Here is an 18961-nt window from a genome sequence, read left to right on the forward strand (position 1 = left end):
TCTCCGTCCAGAAAAGTCAGGCGACCCTGGCGTAGATCAGCCAGAGTATTAAGGCAGCCTGGCTCAACTCCCAGTGGTGGTGGCGGGCAACGAGACACAAAAGCAGAACATAACACAGTACTGCATAAACCAGAGACTATACTTTTTTCTGGCTTATGCAGTAGTTCTGCATTCCATCACAGAGGACATACGGCGCAGATGTGGGAAACCACAGGTGGCGCTAACTCTAAATACTATGCCACTATGCAAATCCTGCATAGAAGACTTCACTAGACGGTCTTTATGTGCCACTACAAGCTGTTTCTTGGTTTTTTACTGGTTTTATGGCTAAGTCTTGTTCGCTATGAAAAGAATTAAAACATAATGTAATTAAAAATTATAAAAGAATATATAATCTTTTATATATTCATTTTATAACTTTTATATAACAGTTATTTTGCATCGATATTTACAAATGAAAAGCCTTTTGTGGCAATGGGAAATTGTGGGAGCGAAGTTAAAAAATATGTAATTAATGATATTGAAATTTCGCAAGATTATTTAATGAAAAACCTTTCGAGCCTACAGACCAGTAAGGCTCCTGGAATTGATGGAATATACCCTATAATCTTAAGAGAGGCGGCAAGCGAGTGCATTGAACCATTGAGGCTAATTATGCGAGCATCACTAGACTCTGGGGAGATTCCGTTGGATTGGAAAAGTGCAAATGTATCTCCCATACATAAGGGTGGCTGTAAAAGTGAAGTTGGAAATTATCGACCTGTCAGTCTGACTTCAGTAGTAGGGAAAATCATGGAGGCAATGATCAAGGGTGGAATTCAGGATCATTTGGATCGAATTGAAATTCTCAAGGATACTCAGTATGGTTTTGTAAAGGGAAAATCATGTTTAACAAATCTGGTTCGCTATTTCGAAAGGGTCACTCACGAGCTGGATTTAGGGAATAATTTCGATATTGTTTATTTAGATTTCAGCAAAGCTTTTGACTCAGTCCCACATGAGCGGTTGCTTTATAAGCTGGAACAGGTTGGAATCACTGGGAAAATCCTTAGATGGATAGAAGGATGGCTTCAGGGCAGGAGGCAGAGGGTTGTGATAAATGGCTATTCCTCAGATTGGGTTGATGTAAGAAGTGGGGTTCCCCAAGGATCAGTATTAGGACCACTGTTGTTTTTAATTTTCATAAACAACATCGATGAAGGGACAGAGGGCGTGATGTCTAAATTTGCAGATGATGTTAAAATTGGTAGAGTAGTTAATGATCACTGTCAAGCTGAGCTTCTTCAAAGAGACCTAGATAGACTTCAGGAATGGTCAGAAAAATGGCAGCTGTGCTTTAATCCAACAAAGTGTAAGGTATTACACCTGGGAAACAGTAATCCCAAAAAAACTTATTCACTTGGTGGAGTTTAACTAAACCCAGTACTGGAGGAAAAGGACTTGGGTGTTACGATACGGTCAGACATGAAATTCTCTGAGCATTGTAAACAGGTTGCAAGGAAGGCCCATGGTGTCCTATCGATGATCTATCGAACTTTTGCAAGTAGAGATAGGGAGGTGATAATCCCATTATATAAGGTTTATGTTAGACCACGCTTGGAATACTGTGTTCAAGTATGGAGACCGCACCTAAAGAAAGACATCGAGCTTCTTGAAAGGGTGCAAAGACGGGTAACTCGCCTGGTGAGATCAGCAAAAGGGCGTCCTTATGAAGAAAGACTTCGAATATGTGGGTTGCAGAGTTTGGAAACTAGACACCTTAGAGGAGATTTGATTGAGGTGTTTAAGGCTCTGAGAGGCATCAGTAAAATGAATGATGCCTCTCAGAGGCATCAGTAAAATGAATGAGGACAAAATTTACAAGATTATAAATGATGCTAGAACTAGGGGACATAAATTCAAGTTACGGGGGGAAATGTTTAGATTGGATTGCAGGAAGTTCTATTTTAGCCAGCGAGTTATAAATTACTGGAATAAGTTGCCTTCATGGGTGGTAGAGGCCGACAGTTTGGGGAAATTCAAAGGTCATCTGGATAGTACTTTCGGGTAAGGGAAGCGCATAGGATGATAGGTTTAATTTCCTTTTTATTTATTTTTTATTATTTTTTTTATTTGTTAATTATTATTATTTAGTTATTTATTTATTTTTCGTTTTTATCATTGTTTTGTTCGGATTTTTTTTTTTTTTTTTGGCTGGTGCAGCATAAGCCATAGGCTTTCTTGCACCATGCGGCCGTTACTAATACTAATATACATAATATATTCTTTTATAATATACAAGAATACATAATATAAAACAGGTGCGACATAAAACTAAAAATTTGTATACATATTACACATTGCCACCGTATGGTAAAATATGGCTGAGTGTATAAGACTCAAAAATATGTACAAAACACAGACGCCGTTGATTATTAAAAGACTGTTAAAATGGTGTCACAATTTCTACATAAATAGATGATCATCAGCCCCCAGCAGATAGAAATGTGTCATGTGACAATATTCTATGTGAATCCGAGCAAGGGCTACTTCTTATTGGCGAGCCCTGTCCTGACTAGACTGCCAATGCATAATTACAGGCTTCATTTCATTTAGCTTGTTGGTGGTGGGCCCTTGCTAAGGTTCTTGTCATTGTGCATATAGTTTGTGGGTGATTAGATGCATTTGTTCTGCCGATTTGGCTGCAGCATTAGTCAAGTCATTGTCTGTGATACCAAAGTGGCCAGGGATCCAGCAAAAGCAAATGTCAAAGTTTAGCTCAGAAAACGAGTGTAGCATTGGCTCTTCCTGACACAAAACTGGCTGAGGAGCGCTTCTCATCTCTTTTCATCATCGTTATTACTATACACTTAGAGAGCCGGTCTATAGCATGCATCTTTTGCACTGGTGAGATTTCGTATGACACAAGACCACTTCTATTGAATGTGAAGCTGTAGTTTATATTCTACATTCGTACATGATCCGATTACAGATAGTTTTGCTTGGTAAAACATAGTCAGATCCCACAAATACTTCAGACTTCGAGCCATCTGTATATACTGGCAAGAAGTAAAGGAGTTGTGTCATCTTTCAGCCAGCTCCTAAGAGTCACAAGAGTGAAGTCGCATAATTCATGGAAAAATAATCTGCGTGGCTTAAGTGGATATATTATCTAATGTAAAGTTTAAATCTTGAACCAGCTCTTGAATTCTGATACTCAAGGGTTGAGTGGTAGTTCTACGTGTATCATACAGATTTCCCAATGTGATATAAAAACGGATGTCGATTTAGGATGGTCGTCTGGCAAGGATTTCGTTTTTGGCATATTACAACGACAACTGCTGACATCAAAGCATCAATGGCGGTTCGTTGGCTTCCACATAAAGACAGGCGGAAAAAGAAATGTTCCCGTGGTCTTGTCCACCCAGGGTGGGGAGGACGGCGATCCTACCAACTGTGTTACTCACGAGGGCACAGAAATTGCACTTTTTTCAAGCCTGAGTTCAGAGTCAAAGAAAACTTAAACCATTGGCTATAATCCAGGAACTAAATTGGTCAAAGCACTGTTGTGCAAATGAGGAAGTCCCAAAGGCATATCCACCTGTGGTACAGAAAATAATTGAAGGTGGCGGCTACACATTGGATCAGATTTTCAATTTTCTGCTCAAAAGAGCGTCTGTGTGCACTTCTGTGGCACGTGTACCAGGACACACACACTTTTAAATCTCTGGCCTTTACAGTGAACTGTATCGCACAACAATGTAAACTACCCGGAGATGAGGGAAACCCCTGGTGCCGTTCGACCCTAAACACACTTTACACACACGTGCCACAAAAGTGCACACAGGCGCTCTTTTGAGCGGAAAACTTAAAACCATTGGCTATAATCCAGGAACTAAATTGATCAAAGCATTGTTACAGTTGTTATTCAATACCTAACGTTGCAGGAGTGACAAAAATATCAAAACCATCTACATAAAGAGCACTATTCATTTTGACTGCAAAAAGCGTAACACTGGACTGGAGGAACTCTTTCCTCTTGCCAAACAACCAGAATAGGGTAGATCTAACACGAACTTAGAGTCGATTTGATTCATATTGATTCATTTTGATAGCAGAGAGTGCGTACCCACTCTGCTAATTCGGGACCCATGTAGGACGCTACAGTTACCAAGATACTATACCATACGTCCAACAAGCCTTGACCCTGTTCCATGACCAAACGGAAGGAGACCAATTGAAGTACAGTTGACCCCAGCAAACAGACTTGCCATTCGATTGATCTTGAATGGACCGACACAAGCCCTTCTGTCTTGGCCTGTCTAAACCCCCATGTACAAGGACTAAAGCAATTTATTAAGGCTAGGCTCTCAACCACCAGAGTACTCCTTTCCGGCAAGTAAGTCTAAGGGTCACAGCGAATGGCAAACACGCCGGATTCTAGTTGTTGTTGTTTGTTAGTTGTTGGCGCATCGGCTTCTGTGGCCATAATGCACCTCTCAAAGTTTTGCTTTTTGTAGTCTAGTCTCTCCTCTTCCTGGGTTTTTCGTATGCCATTAGTGAAGGTGTTCAAGGGCAGGTGTAGGCGTTGGATACCAGTGATGTTAATCTGTAGAACCAGTAGCATCACTGGGAGCTCCCCTCACCACATGCAGTCGCCCACGTTGGGGAGCTACAAACTGTCTGTGTTCTTTTGCCCCGTTTACACAAAAAGGCATGGTTCAACTGGTGCTAACAGAATGTTGACTGGGCCACGAGAGCAATGGGCCACGGTGCTCTTCATTCATGAATCCAGATATGGTCTTCAATCGAGTTCTCGGAATATTTCAAACTCGGGTGCCAAATGATTACTGTGTGCTCTATAGAGATGTACGACAAATCTCTTTAGGAACGAATTTTATTCTCTCTCTGCGCTGCATTATCACTCACTTCTTATTTTACGCACTCAAGAAGCACATTCTTCTTGAGTGCGAAAGACAATGCCCATTTCATGCAAAGAACTTAAATCAGTGGATTATCTAATCATTTTAGGCTACTAAAGTTAAGTTGTTTTTTTTTATCAGAATCCTTATGAACATGAAATGATTGATGAGTAGCTTTCTATAAAAATATTGAACAATAAAAGCTCCTACTTGATCAGCATCGCAATACGCCATGTACAGTAAAGTCAAGAAGCTGATTAACGTTCACAACATATTGTTCTTTCAATCATTAATTAATTTTATTCGGTTGACTATTGCACTGGAAAGGAAATAATTACAATGGCATCTAGTAATCACTTACCAAAAATAATACGGTGCAATTTATTAAGCTGTTTTAAATATTCTTAGATCACGTAAACTGAATATTTACAGACAACGAGAGGTTGGTCACTCAGTCATTGATATTACATTATTCAGTGGAGCTTGTGTGGATGTAGGAATGCCCAAGACTCCCTTGAATATTCTCAAGGACACAATGTACATATTATAAGATAAAATGTTTATATGAAACACGTCGATTCCATAGTGGTGCAAATTTCTAACCCACTACACTGTGAAGCACCTCAGATGGAGGAGTTTGTGACTGAAGGTTAAGGGCCAAAATGAGCTTGGATTAAAAACTCGCACTGGGCATGGATGTCTGTAACCCTCGTTTCAAATAAGCTCAAGGATGTAAGACACGATAATCCAAAGATAGGGAAACGTAATCTTTTGTAAGCCATTGTTTCGCACTAAGTTGGAGCACTTACGAAAAAGGGACCAGGGTTTAATCTTGATATGTTCGGGAAAGAATGCTTCGGATTTTAAAAATCTAGCTAATGACTGGTCTCATCTTTTTGGTAGTTTTAGCATACCCGTTTGACTAGATTACAGAGCAACGTATAAGACAACCCAGAAATTTTGGAGGGAGGTGCGTTGCTCAATATGTGCCATAAAAATATTTCGGTACCACAAATTCTTCGGAACTACGTATGGACTAGTTCTTGAAAGACGCCGGTTCTTTCTGGCAGTCACAATGATCTTCGTTCTTTCTCCCTTGACGTATACGATTCATCTCAATGGTATTGGCTCCTTTCATCTTGGTGGAGGCTAAACTCCCAGAAAGTCCAGTCACGGTGGTTGTGATTCTCGAATTGTTGGACCCTTTAAAGAGAAACATATATATAGAAAAAGGTTGTAAGGATATTTTTCATCTTTTTTTTCTGTATGTCATAATTGATTATTTTTAAGTACAGGGTTGTTAAAATTAAAGTATCCTATGTAGAGGGTTCTGAGCGAGTTCTAAGGCTCGTACTGAAGAGAAATTTGGACAACAGGTACAATGAAGAATGCGCTCGCCATTTATTGGAAAAAAAATAGTTACAAAATTTGTCACTGTATGGCACGTAATTATCTTAGTTACGATTATGCAAATAACTTACGTTATTTGCTTATCGTAAGTTAGCGCCACTGCTCAGTTCTACTGTACTGTATAAAAGCAAAGCAGTCTCTTCAAAATCATACAGTAGATGTTTGCCTGCACTAGAGCAGCAATGACAACAACGTTGCAGGAAAAGGCGTTATTAGTGAAGCTGTACTATCAGAACAGCAACAGTGAACCTATGACTGTTTGTGCTGTTAGCAAAATGATTGCGAAATTTGAAGACATCTTGGTGTTCAACCAGGTAGAGGTCGAAAACGAGTGGACTCCTCTCGTGTTGAACATGTCGCTATGGCTGTCGTGGATTTATCGAGTCAATCTTCATGTGGTAGCGCAAGTGTGCCAGCTGTTTCTCGTGAAAAAGGACATGCCGTGTTCCACTTTAATGCTAGTAATGCGTCAGGTGTTGCGGTACTATCCTTACAAGAAGCCCATGCTACAGCAGCTAAAGAATAGTGATGCAGATATTCGTTTCACATACGCACTTCAGTTTCTGGCACGAAGGACAGTGGACAGCACTTGGCCATGGAACATCCTTTGGAGTGATGAAACACACTTATACTTAAATGGACAAGTAAATACGGACAGCTGTCGCATTTGGGCAACAGAAAACCCTTGAGTTATCCAAGAGGTCCCGTTGCATACTCCAAAAGTGAGAGTGTGGTGTGAATTTACGGCCACGTTCATGATTGGGCCATATTTTTTTGAACAGGTAACACCGACTGGACCCTGCACCTTTTCCGTCACTGGACAGCGATATTATGAAATGTTGTTGGTATTTCGCAATACCAGAGCTGCAACAATGTGGGTGCCTTCAGGATACCACATTCATGCAAGATGCTGCACCACTCCACATCCACCGTTGTGTCCAAAAATTACTAAGGCAACACTTTACAGATGAACGGGTCATCAGCCATTGTTTCCAGACATCTTGGCCACCCCGATCACCGGACTTCACCCTATGCGACGTCTGGTTGTGGGGTTTTTTGAAGAACCGCGTGTATCGGGAAGGATGTCAAACTCTGGCAGATCTGAAGGACAGCATTAGACGTCATGTGGTGGCTATTCCAGTTGACATGTTACGTTCTGCTGTAGAAAATGCTGTTCTTCGAATGGAAACTGTTGTTGACCAAAATGGAGGACACATTGAACAATTGTCACGCTGTTCAAGTATTTGTATTGCCACAGCGCCATATAGTGACAAATTTTGTAACTATATATTTTTTTCAATAAATGGCGAGCGCATTCTTAATTCTCCCTGTTGTCCAAATTCATCTTCAGTGCGAGCCTTAGAACTCGCTCCAGAGCCCTCTACATAGGGTTACTTTAATTTTAACAACCCTGTATATGGTTGTTCATTTAAAACGTAACTCAAGAGTTGAAATAATGCAAATTTAAAATGTGATTTCTTCGTAAATAATATTTTTATACATTATTCGCAGTAAGTGCTAGAAACCCTATGTATATAAGCACATGCATGTTGCCATGGTGACACTGAACGAAGGGTCAAGAAGATGCTTTGGCTGCGAAATCGATATTCTGTTTACGTTCCTCCAACGATTATGAATTATTTGCACTATTTCTTTAATAATGCAGAGGATGCAAATCGGAGGAACGTGGTGACCATAATCTATTTGAAATAATGCACTGATCAAAATTTTGTTTCTACAGAAACACAGTCGAACTAGCCATACATTGGATGGTACGTTTAGGGGGAGCCAGACAAACATTTCTTTTCATTATACTGTTCAGTATGTATTTATATGGTTAAAATGCATTAGTTGAACAACACGAGTTCGTAACAGGGCGCACCGCACATTCCGACTTTAACAATAGCAGTTTTTCCTATGTTAAGATTGATTAAGAGAGGCTTTTGATCACCGCCTTCCTCTCGAAAACGCTTTAAATGGTATATCTGCTAGGCACTTCCTTGTTTCGAACACATTCTTGGAACGCATAAGGACAGTCCTTCTAAGATTGAAACTTGAAAAATGTTCAACAACGAACACGCAGTCTTCTTGGGTAAAACGCTCGACGCTCCGTCTGAAATTAAAACGATAATACGAATCTGTAAAAGGAGGCAGAACTGATTCGAGCCTAGCCCAACTCCTAAGAGAATAGCAGTCCAGTTACCCATACCTATATAAAACTACGGACGTTAATATCTTGTAAAGTGGCAGCTCCTGAAGGTTAGTTTAACTGCGTGGTGATTCTCCCTGATCATACAAACTCTGCAAAAGGGTCTGAAGCATGTAGAGCGCAATGTTTGTATAGTACGATGCAGCACCGTGACTGCCTTATATTTCCTCTTAACAACTGCCACTAACGCAACCTCCAAATACTCCATGGCCATTAGAGTAGACTTCGCTGGACCACTTGATCGATGTAGTAGCCCAGCATTGCTCAGAGATCGGGTCCTCCAAGATCCCGGGATATCTTTACAATGCCATGTCATACTTTACCCACAGATTTACAACCGTGGCTGCTAGGTTCCAGCGACTCTCTGGGTCTGTTACTCGGGGTTGCACCGAGATCTCGGACCATTTTTCTGGTCCCTCGTCCTGGAAGAGTTCCTTTGGATGGGCCTCGAGTGCGTGACATCCTTCGCCTTTACTAATGGCCTGGTCCTGGTAGTTCACACTGACACAAGGACTCAGCTTGAAACACACAGCAACTAAGCACTAAACAAACTAAAGCAATAGGCCACCCTGCACCGGCTGTTTTTACCGAGGAGAAGACTAAATCAGTTCTCTTAAATCGATCTCTCGAACTCAGAAGACCATCAATAAGCAATACAGATAATACTCCAATCAGATTATACCCAGAAATCAAATACCTTGGTATAGTAATGGATATGAAGCAGACGTTTCACCCACATCTGGTATGTTTATCCACTAAGACAAAGAAGTATGCAGCTATGATCGCCCAGATCAGCAAGGCAGACTGTGGGATGAAGAGGACACTTGCATTACTGTACAAGGCAATTTTCGTTCCAATATTTGCTATGGTGCAGCAGTTTGATGTATTAGGACTACCTCGGATAGAAATCGAGGAACGCTTGATTCAATGCAACGCTTTATGCTTCTTACAATCACAAGACCTTGCTGTAACGTAACCAACACTGCCCTCAAGTTCTAGTCGGATTCATGCCTTCGTACCATTAATTTGGTCATGAAATAAGGAATTTTCCATAGAATGAAGAAAGGAGTTCCTATCGTCGTCGTTGGTATCTAACTACCTGGCAAACGATCCCAGACGGGAGAGAAAAAGAATTTTGGACAAGCTACAAACAACATGGAAAGAATCCTGAAATACCACGGCTAGAGCTATCATCACAAGTAAATTTATTCTTACCGTGACTCTCGCTAGTCCAAAGCCTCATCCATGGTACGCACTGGTCTCCAATTATCGTTTCTCCCTACTGGGCATAGGTTTTTAGATATAATTTGACACCCATTGGTGTTGAGAATGACTCGCTATGCACTTGTAGCGAAGCTGAGACTTGGGAACACGCCATGTGCTTCTGTCCTGAATATGAGGAATACCGGACCAGATTCATCAGCAGAATCCAAGATAACCCACAACATTCTGAGCACATATTCCTCACAGAATAAAGCTAGACAGTACTTACGGAGTATGCTCAATCTGTTTTTCAAAGGAGACAAACTACTCACCTGAGAATATCCAAAGTGCAAACGACATCAAGTTTTCTGACAGGATCTTGACCTTGCTAAGACCAAGTGAAGTACCTAGAGATTTAGAGATTACAGTAATACCCCTCCCAGTGAAACTTGTTTGGCACTTCAGAGTGTGGATCATCTCTTCCAAACACCTCCTGCTGGCAATCTTCTGGAATGCAGGATATACATCTCGTCCCCTACCTGCACAGAGTGTAACAAATCCCATTTGCTAATCCCAACCGGGGTAGGATAAGAGTAACCCTTTCCGGGGTAGGCCCACTACTCCGTGGCTTACTCTTATTTACATGTTACCATATCAGGAAGGAAATCCTTCCTGATATGGTAACATGGAACCCTGTAAATGAGATGTGGATCTATCAGTAAAGTGGCGATAAAAAACTGAAGAGAGAGCAGCAAGGACACGGTGCAACAAGTGTCCAATTGAACAAGTAGGAAACAACATGGAATGAAGGCTATTTGAGTTTTAACTGTCTGCAGAAACAGGCTGTGCTTTCTGTTTTCGTTAATGAAAATTTAATTTATTATTTTTTTTATAGTCCAGGATTTAAGGGATGAAAGAACATGAATGGGGTCGGTCTCAGTCTCCGGCGAAAATTTACACTGACAAAAATGGCTAGTCGCCGGCGAAAATTTACACTGACAAAAATGGCTAGTCGCCGGCGTAAGCAAGTTGCTGGATGCTGGTTAAAGCTTCCTGTCCTATGATTTTAAATGAATAATCCTGCATACAGTATATAACTGTAATTCGAAGAAAACCAATTTCCAGTATGCAATTAAGGTACTGTAAACGATTACTATTTCTTCGTTATGTTATTGTATTCTGATCGGATTAGTTTAAGCGAGGTGTGTGGCGCCAAAGCAAGGAAGGATATAAGGATAAAACAAAGGATAAATCCCGAGTTTCTGGAAGGGGAACCATGTAACTTTCATCTGAGACTAACTATCCAAGCGACGCTGTTGAAGAGCCCATAAAAATTCCTTACCTTATTGACGGTATTTGTAATAAAGTCTTTTCCATCCGGTGTGGAACAACGGCGATTATAACCACCATGCTACTCGCGAGGACATGATCAGATAATGCTCAAAAATACACAATAGTTTTTTCACTAAACGAAGTTTTTATATCTTTTAATGCAAATACTTCAGAGTGTCACGGAAGCCGATAGTCTTTGCATGATGACTGTTGCCAAGTGGATCCAACGATCATATACTTGCCATCATCACTCGACTAGACTCGTTGCGATTTCGAGCCTTCTAAAGAGGCTCAGAGATCGGAATATCACAACGGAATTAAGTGAGATGCTGCAGGCTTATGAGTATTCGATACGCAATTTGGTTTGATCAAAATCTCTTGTTTTTCCAGGCTTTATATGATAGTACAAATCACACAGCGTTTTTCCAATTTGGATGCTTCTGTGAGCGATTATGTTCTGTTCACAAAACACCTGAACTTATGTACACGTGCCAGATATTCATTTGAATATCTGGCACGTGTACATAAGTTCAGGTGCCAGATATTCATTTGAATATCTGGCACCGCGATCGATCGGTTCATTTTAAAAATATCGACTTTGTCAGTTTTTAATTGGAGGAAGATTTACGATTTATCTTTACAGTACTTAACTGTTGCTTTGGAATGATACCTATCGCTCCAGGGTAGCACGATGTCCAAATTTTCATATCCAGGCTGTTAGGATTTCTTGATGTAACCTATTCGTTCCTTTTTTCCCCTTTTTGATTCTGTTTCTGAAGTTACTAACCATAAAACTTTCTTTAAACCACCGATTAAATTTACTTTTCATCAATCCCCGTAGTATACAAAATGCAAAAAACCAAATACCAACGCAATTTTGGAAATTTGTCAACTGAATTCTACAATTCTGACTTAAAACAGCAAATTTAAAGCATAATACAGCGTCAATACTTACTGGGTCTGCGAAATCCACGATGTTGAGAACCACACCAGATTATCGCCAAAAGCCCTTGACGAAAATTTTTGTTAAATCCTCCGTATATAATAGGATTGAAGGCGCTGTTTGAATATGCCAGGAAAGTAGCAAAGTATGATAGACCAGGGAACCATTTTGGAAGCTGCATAATAAAGAAAAGAAATTGAAGTGTCGATATTTAAGAAGTATCGAATTAAAATTAAAAATATTAAGTGAGTTGATGTTTTTCAGAACAATAAAAATAGCAAAAATTCTTATTACAATGATAGGTCTGCATGAACTTTTTAATGCATTTATTCCCTTCAGTTACAGGACAGAAATATTCCCAGTTCTGGCAACACAATCTTCCACAGAAGCAATACCGACAGAGCTTTTCCGATGCATTTTGACAGGATAACTTCAACAGGGATGGGTTGATTACAGAGGACTGACAGAGAATTTACCAAAGAGTCTCTTAAATTATAGGAGAGACAAAGCTAATTTCTCTAAATCAAAATACAGGCTTACAATTAAAGATGCATAAGTAATTATTTAAATTAAGTAGATGGTTAGAGAAAGAGAAATATAAGCAAATTATAGGCGAGAAGACCTTTACGATACACAAACTCTCAAGATGGGAACCAACGTTGAGCTGAGGGATATAAGAACAACGAAATATTCCATAGCTACCATTAAACTTCCCAAACAAGTCAAAAGTGAGATTCAACGTGATCTTTTCCCCTCATCTTAAAAGCTATGCACAGTGGATGATATAAAAAACAGTAACTTTTGCAAGAAGAGCTGGCCCAAGTCACCCAAGGGCTACACCAACCAGAACACACCGCGATTTGGCTCTAACAGCAAGGCAGAACGCTATGAAGTCCTATCATTGCTGGACTTCAAAGTATAGAACTGTACACTGAGGGTCTTGAACGGGGCCGGAGATTCATAACAGCAAAAACTGCAGAAGCCATAGTGCCATGGAAATTGCGATTCGCAAGACTAGACCGATTAACGCAAGTTCGCTTCCACATGGCGAACACATAAATATCATTGAAGAATTAGGGTTTAACAAAGTGTGGGCAAGGGCTGCCGTGACACAAGAAACAAGAACCGTGACACAAGACTACAAGAAACTGCGAATGGCTCATACTGTACTCTGTCAGTGTGCAAAAATTAGCACAAATTCAACGTTCATCGGAGGCTGAAGTAGTCGATCTCCGATAAGGGTTTCACCGTTTTTCATCGCACCCGAAATTCGTGATTTTCATCCAAGAAAACAGAAAAAAAAAACGACGGTAGAATAAAACATACTAACGCCTCATGGCCTCAGTTTCGTAAGTACAAAAACAACAGAAATATTCGATGGAGGCCCTCTAACTTAAGAAGTGCATCAAAGAGAACTCGCCCTCTGTGTGTGTGACTTTTTCGAGGCTTCACCTGTATACAGATGAGGACATATGCGTACCCTCGACATCAATCGATGCTGGAACACCTCGTAACTAGGATTTTCATGGAACGAAGCGGCCATTAACTCTGTTTGGTCAAAATTCTTAAAAACAAGAACAGAATGTCGTATGGCTTAGAACCCCAAGATTTTAAGTACGACCACGGATTCACCTTTTATGAATCGTTCCGCCATCTGGAGCACACAGTGAAATAAAATTCCCCACAGAAATTTAGGTTTCTTTCCATCACGTGTTGCAATGTATTCTCAAATCCTTTAAGTGTTTTCACTATAATGTATTCTCAAAGTTCAAACCATCGAACATAGTAATCGCCTATTTATGAACATTAGGGTGCTGACTAGCAAAGACTTCCTTACCTGTCCATCCCTATGGGCCGAATGTCCAAACTGCGAATAAAGCACTATCACCTGGAGGGGCATCCAGCATATTATGAAACCCAACAGAACTACGCAGACCATCTTGATAACCTGAATGGAAAAAAGAAAATTATAAAAATCGAAATTCGCAATGTCTCCTTTCATAGGAGACTGTTTAAACTTTGTTTAACATTAGTTTCCTCAAAATAACTCATTTCCGAGAAGAGCGCATTTTGGAGAATAGCACGTTAATTAACATTTCATTTCTCTGCACGTCATACCATATTTATAGACGTAATTAACCTCGATTTTCTTTGCGAACACGTACACGTTATCTTCAGACACAGCAGTTCCATGACAGCGAAGAAAAATCAAAGAATTATAATTGCGCGTGTTTACTATTTGTAATCACTGATAAAGGGCCTCGTGTCAATGTTTTTCACGAGATTAAGCAGCTATTCACGTGGAACGAGTTCAGTTTGTTCGAGTTGTGTTTCAATTAATCAAATAAAAAAACTTTTAAAAACCGGAAAATTGAACTATCTTTAGTAAACTAGTACATATTTGTCTCAGGTATATCCCTGAGCGTTGTGGTAGTGGATTTTGTTTAAAAAACGAAGTTTGAAGTTTATTTTTGGCCACCTTGTCGTGAGTCCAAAAGGTTAAGTAACTCATGCCGGCCATCGAATTTCACGATAGCACGGTCTGACTCTCCGTTTTGCTGGTCGGTCACGCGTTTCCCTCGACAAGTGGTCTCGTTGCTTTGTAAAGATTAAAGCAATTAGCGACTTATTTTTGTTTTTCAGTGATTCTCGTAATTAATAAAGTGTAAAAATAGTTTCAGGCAATTATTTCACTCCTAATTGCTCTCGGTTATAATGAATCTTCCCACTTTTTAATCTTATTTATCCGTCATGGTTAGGTCGTACGCAGTAAAGGGCGCACGTGGCGGGGAAGAAATTTCAAACGAAACAGCTGAAGATCACGTGTAATGAAAGGAAAATGAATAGACAAAATACTGCGTCATTATATAGCTTAGAATTAGAGAATTGTCAGGAATTTGCTCCATCTTCGGTTAGCATTAAGGCTTTCAAAGTGCTTTTAGTAGATTAGACGTTCTGTTTTTCAATTAAATCCCTTTTCAGCAGTGAAGATTTTCCCATCTGATCAATGCACAAAATTCAAGTGGCTATCTGCGCTCACTCCAAGCTGGGGCTCTTAAGTTGCGTTATTGCCAAGTCATCAGTGAGTTTGTAATTGTAAGCGAAAAGAACAAGATTCTAGTGTAGGACAATACAAATGAAACATCAAAGATAATACATATGAATGCCACCCTTTTTCTGTTTTATGTAAACCCCAAACACGAGAGGTATTAGAACCTGTAATATTTAGTACCGTGCTTAGGTTGGAGGTTGAGAAGACGAAAGAAGATATTTGTTGACATTGAACTTGAACTTCTGTAGACTGTAATTTTCAGGAAATACGTATGAAGAAAGGACTGTTGATATTTTAAGGAGTCCTTATGTGCTGCGATGTAATGACTAGATCGTAAGTATAGCTTAGCTTAATTTTTCAGCACTCACCTCATAGTAATCCGCTTAGTTGGTGGAAAGTTTTACCACATATATAGTGGTTATGAGATTCTAATAACTTATGCGGATTATAAATTTAAAAACTAAGTTTAATCCATGGGGGAAAGGGTTGGAGTATTTTTTCTTCAACAGAAGCGATCCTTTCCCCCAGGGATTAAACTATATATGAGATACGCAGATGACATACTCCTAATAGGCAACAGAACCACCATAAATACTTTACTGAACACGTTTAACACAACACACGAAAGACTCAAATTTACCCTCGAAGTAGAAACCGATAATAAAATTAATTTTCGAAACCTCACTGTATACAAAATAGGTACATCTTTAGGCACCAAAATATACAGAAAGAACACACATACAGGTAAATTCTTACTTTACCACTCACACCACCAAACAACTCTATACATCAAAAAAGAAGTTCTATACAATCAGATATACAACGCTATAAAATATAGTCACACAGAAACAGCCCTATCTGTGGAATTGCAATACCTCACAAAAAAATTCATCGACATAAAACACCCATTACAACTAATAAAAGAAACCATCACCAAAGTCCATAATAACACCAATAACCCAAGCAAAATTAATAACCACGTGAATAAGATACATAAACCCCTTATCGCCATCCCATACCATCAACAATATGCAAGAAGACTTCAACAGATTTTTAAGAATACAGATATCAAATTAATATTCACATCTTATAACAAATTAAGTTCCAAATACAGTTCTTACAAGACAACACACGAGTATCGGACACAAGATCATAACAACATTATATATTTGATTAGATGCCAATCAGATTGCCAAGCATGTGACATAGGCAGTACAACAGTAAAATTTGGGGCATCAAAAATTTCTAACACGCGTGCACACTACCACTTTAACAGCTTCAAATCTAATTTAGCAAGTGCAGAACTAACACAACACGCACAATCTTATAATCATAACCCACTCATCGATTCAGCCATTACAGTAGTTCAATTAAATTCCAGCTATAAAATCCTTCAAAACGAAGCCCTCGTCATTGAGTGGTTCAAGCGCCACACATCACTTAACGTATTAAACAAAAAGATTCCCGCCAACTTCTCCCCTATTTGGAATTTAGCACGTATTAAGTTTCCATGTGCACAGAAATGCATTTCGGGAACTCAACCCGTATATAACACGCTCGCGCGCTCTTCCCTTCCCACTATAGCTAACTGAAGACGATTTCGAAAGTCGCTCGTGCACGGCTATTAGCTTTGATCTCTCTTCATTTCATTTAGTTTAATTAGACAACCATAGAATGGAAGGTGCACTTTCCTTGATTAGGAAAATTTTTAAAGCCCATAACATAGTTTTTAAATTTATAATTCCCATAAGTTATTTGAATCTTATAACCACAATGTATGTGGTAAAACTTTACACCAACTAAGCGGATTACTATGAGGTGAGTGCTGAAAAATTAAGCTAAGCTATACCTACGATCTAGTATGAAGAAAGGTTGTTCAAGAAAACTGTAGTTGAATGAATAAACGAGGAAGATGAAATGTTGGTTCTGTGAGATTGAAGTTGGACAGTAAATGGATGTTGGCTGGTGGCGGCATGTGTTCGGACTGTTTTGAAAAAGAGAGCGGGAATTATAGAAGCCAATTCAGAAGAACAGTGCCCATGGAAGTATCTGTCGAAGAGGCATGCAGCAGAAACAGTACGTCTATGAGAAAGCGAGTGGAGAGACTCTGTTAGAGATGTATAAATTAATTAACCTAACTGGCCTCTTCTGAATGGAATCAAGAAGCCTGAGAGAGGTTTTGGGGGCACGGCACCACTCCAGATGTGGGAACAATATTCCATGGTAGGGCGGATTTGCGATTTATACAGAGTGAGCAGCTGTTTGGAAGAAAAGTAACGCCGAGAGTGAAAGAGAAGACCAAGTTTTTTAGATGCACAGGAAGCAATATTTGTAATGTGCTTGTGCCAAGAGAGATTAGAAGTCAGGGTAATCCCCAAAAGAGATATATCATTTTGCCTAGAAATCGGAGTGTCACCAAAGACCAGAAACACCATAGGAGCAGAAGAATCCTTTTTGCGAGATATAAGGCAAGACTGAGTTTTAGAAGGGTTGAAATCAACTAAGTTGTCTTTTTCCCACTGAAGAATTATCTGAAGATCGGCATTTAAGGAATTGGTAGCAGATTTTCTAGAAGTTGAAGCTGATTGAGCAGGACAAGGTTTCTCAAAATGGAAAGTTGAATGCAATGTGCTATCATCGGAAAACTATGGATAGGATTTCCAGTCAATGGAAGAAGGTCATTAATATACAAGAGGAAAAGAGTGGGGGAAAGAACTGAACCTTGGGTGACACCGGCATTAGTGGAGAAGTTAGAAGACAGAGAGCCATCTACTATCACCCTCAGTGAGCGATCAGAGAGAAAACTGGATAACCAATTACAAAAAACAGTTGGTAAACCATAAGATGGAAGCTTGTTTAGAAGACCTTTATACCAAATACGATCAAAAGCCTTTGAGATGTCAAGAGCAACTACTTGCGTTTCACCGAACCTTTCCATTGAATTAGTCCATAAATGGGTAACATAAGCCAGAATATCAAAAGTGAATCGACACTGACGGAATCCATACTGGCGATCGTTGATCAGACGGAAGGCTTCTAGGTAGTTTAAGAGTTGGCGGTTAATTGATTTCTCCATTACTTTAGAAAGAGTAGAAGTAATTGCAATGGGACGATAATTGGATGGGAGGGATTTGTCGCCCTTTTTAGGAACTGGCTGGATATGAGCAAATTTCCAAGCAGAAGGAAAAACACATTTGCAATAAGAAAGTGAAAAAGGGCGGCAAAGAACAGGAGCACAGGTTTTGAGAACAAGTGGAGAAATACCATCGGGACCTGGAGCTTTCCTAGCATCAAGATTCGTCAAAATCCTTCTGACATCCTTTTGACGGAAGATCACATGACGCATTGAATGGAGCGTGTTGAGAATGGTGGGAGGTGTTTTACCAAGATCATTAATACATGAGTTGGAAGAAAAATGGGATGCTTTCAGGTCAGCTTTATCCTTGGCTGAAGTGACAACAGAACCATCTGCTTTGGATAGAGGTGGGAGCAGAGATCGGCAAAAGTTGCGGCCAATAGCTTTGGCAAGAGACCAGAATGGACGACCATAAAGGACGAGATTTTAAAGTGGAGTGTGGGATAAAGGATTCCATTCCTGCAAGAATAATCTCACTGACACTATCTGAGCAAATGTTGACATCAGAGGTTTTGAAACAGTAATCCGACCAAGGAAGAGAAGAAAAGAAATCTCGCAGGTCATCCTATTTTAAACTCTTGTAATGCAAAATGAGGTTATAAAATGTAAAACAATGCGAGGTTGAGAATAGACATGAAATAAAGGCTCCATTGGAGAAGAGACATGAAATAAAGGCTCCATTGGAGAAGAGACAATCACCAAGTTGTGATCTGAAGTGCCTAAAGGACCTCTCACTTCGACCGTGTACTTAGAAGGGTTGTTTGGGAGAAAAGGA

General features: G+C 39.8%; 1 protein-coding gene across 1 annotated transcript in view; it reads right to left on the bottom strand.

The window, feature by feature from the left end:
* Positions 1 to 5731: 5731 nt before the first annotated feature.
* Positions 5732 to 18961, bottom strand: part of LOC150081567 (QRFP-like peptide receptor) — a 181886-nt gene continuing 168656 nt past the window's right edge. The window contains exons 4-6 of the mRNA XM_090379408.1: positions 13836 to 13946; positions 12011 to 12173; positions 5732 to 6104 (exon numbers count right to left, since the gene is read on the bottom strand). Of these exons, the coding sequence (XP_090235534.1) occupies positions 5938 to 6104; positions 12011 to 12173; positions 13836 to 13946 (441 nt within the window). The 3' untranslated portion in view covers positions 5732 to 5937. The remainder of the gene's footprint in view (positions 6105 to 12010; positions 12174 to 13835; positions 13947 to 18961) is intronic.

Source organism: Mastigoproctus giganteus, chromosome 8 (genome assembly GCF_048544385.1).
Source record: "Mastigoproctus giganteus isolate SK-2022 chromosome 8, ASM4854438v1, whole genome shotgun sequence".
NCBI lineage: Eukaryota > Metazoa > Arthropoda > Arachnida > Uropygi > Thelyphonidae > Mastigoproctus > Mastigoproctus giganteus.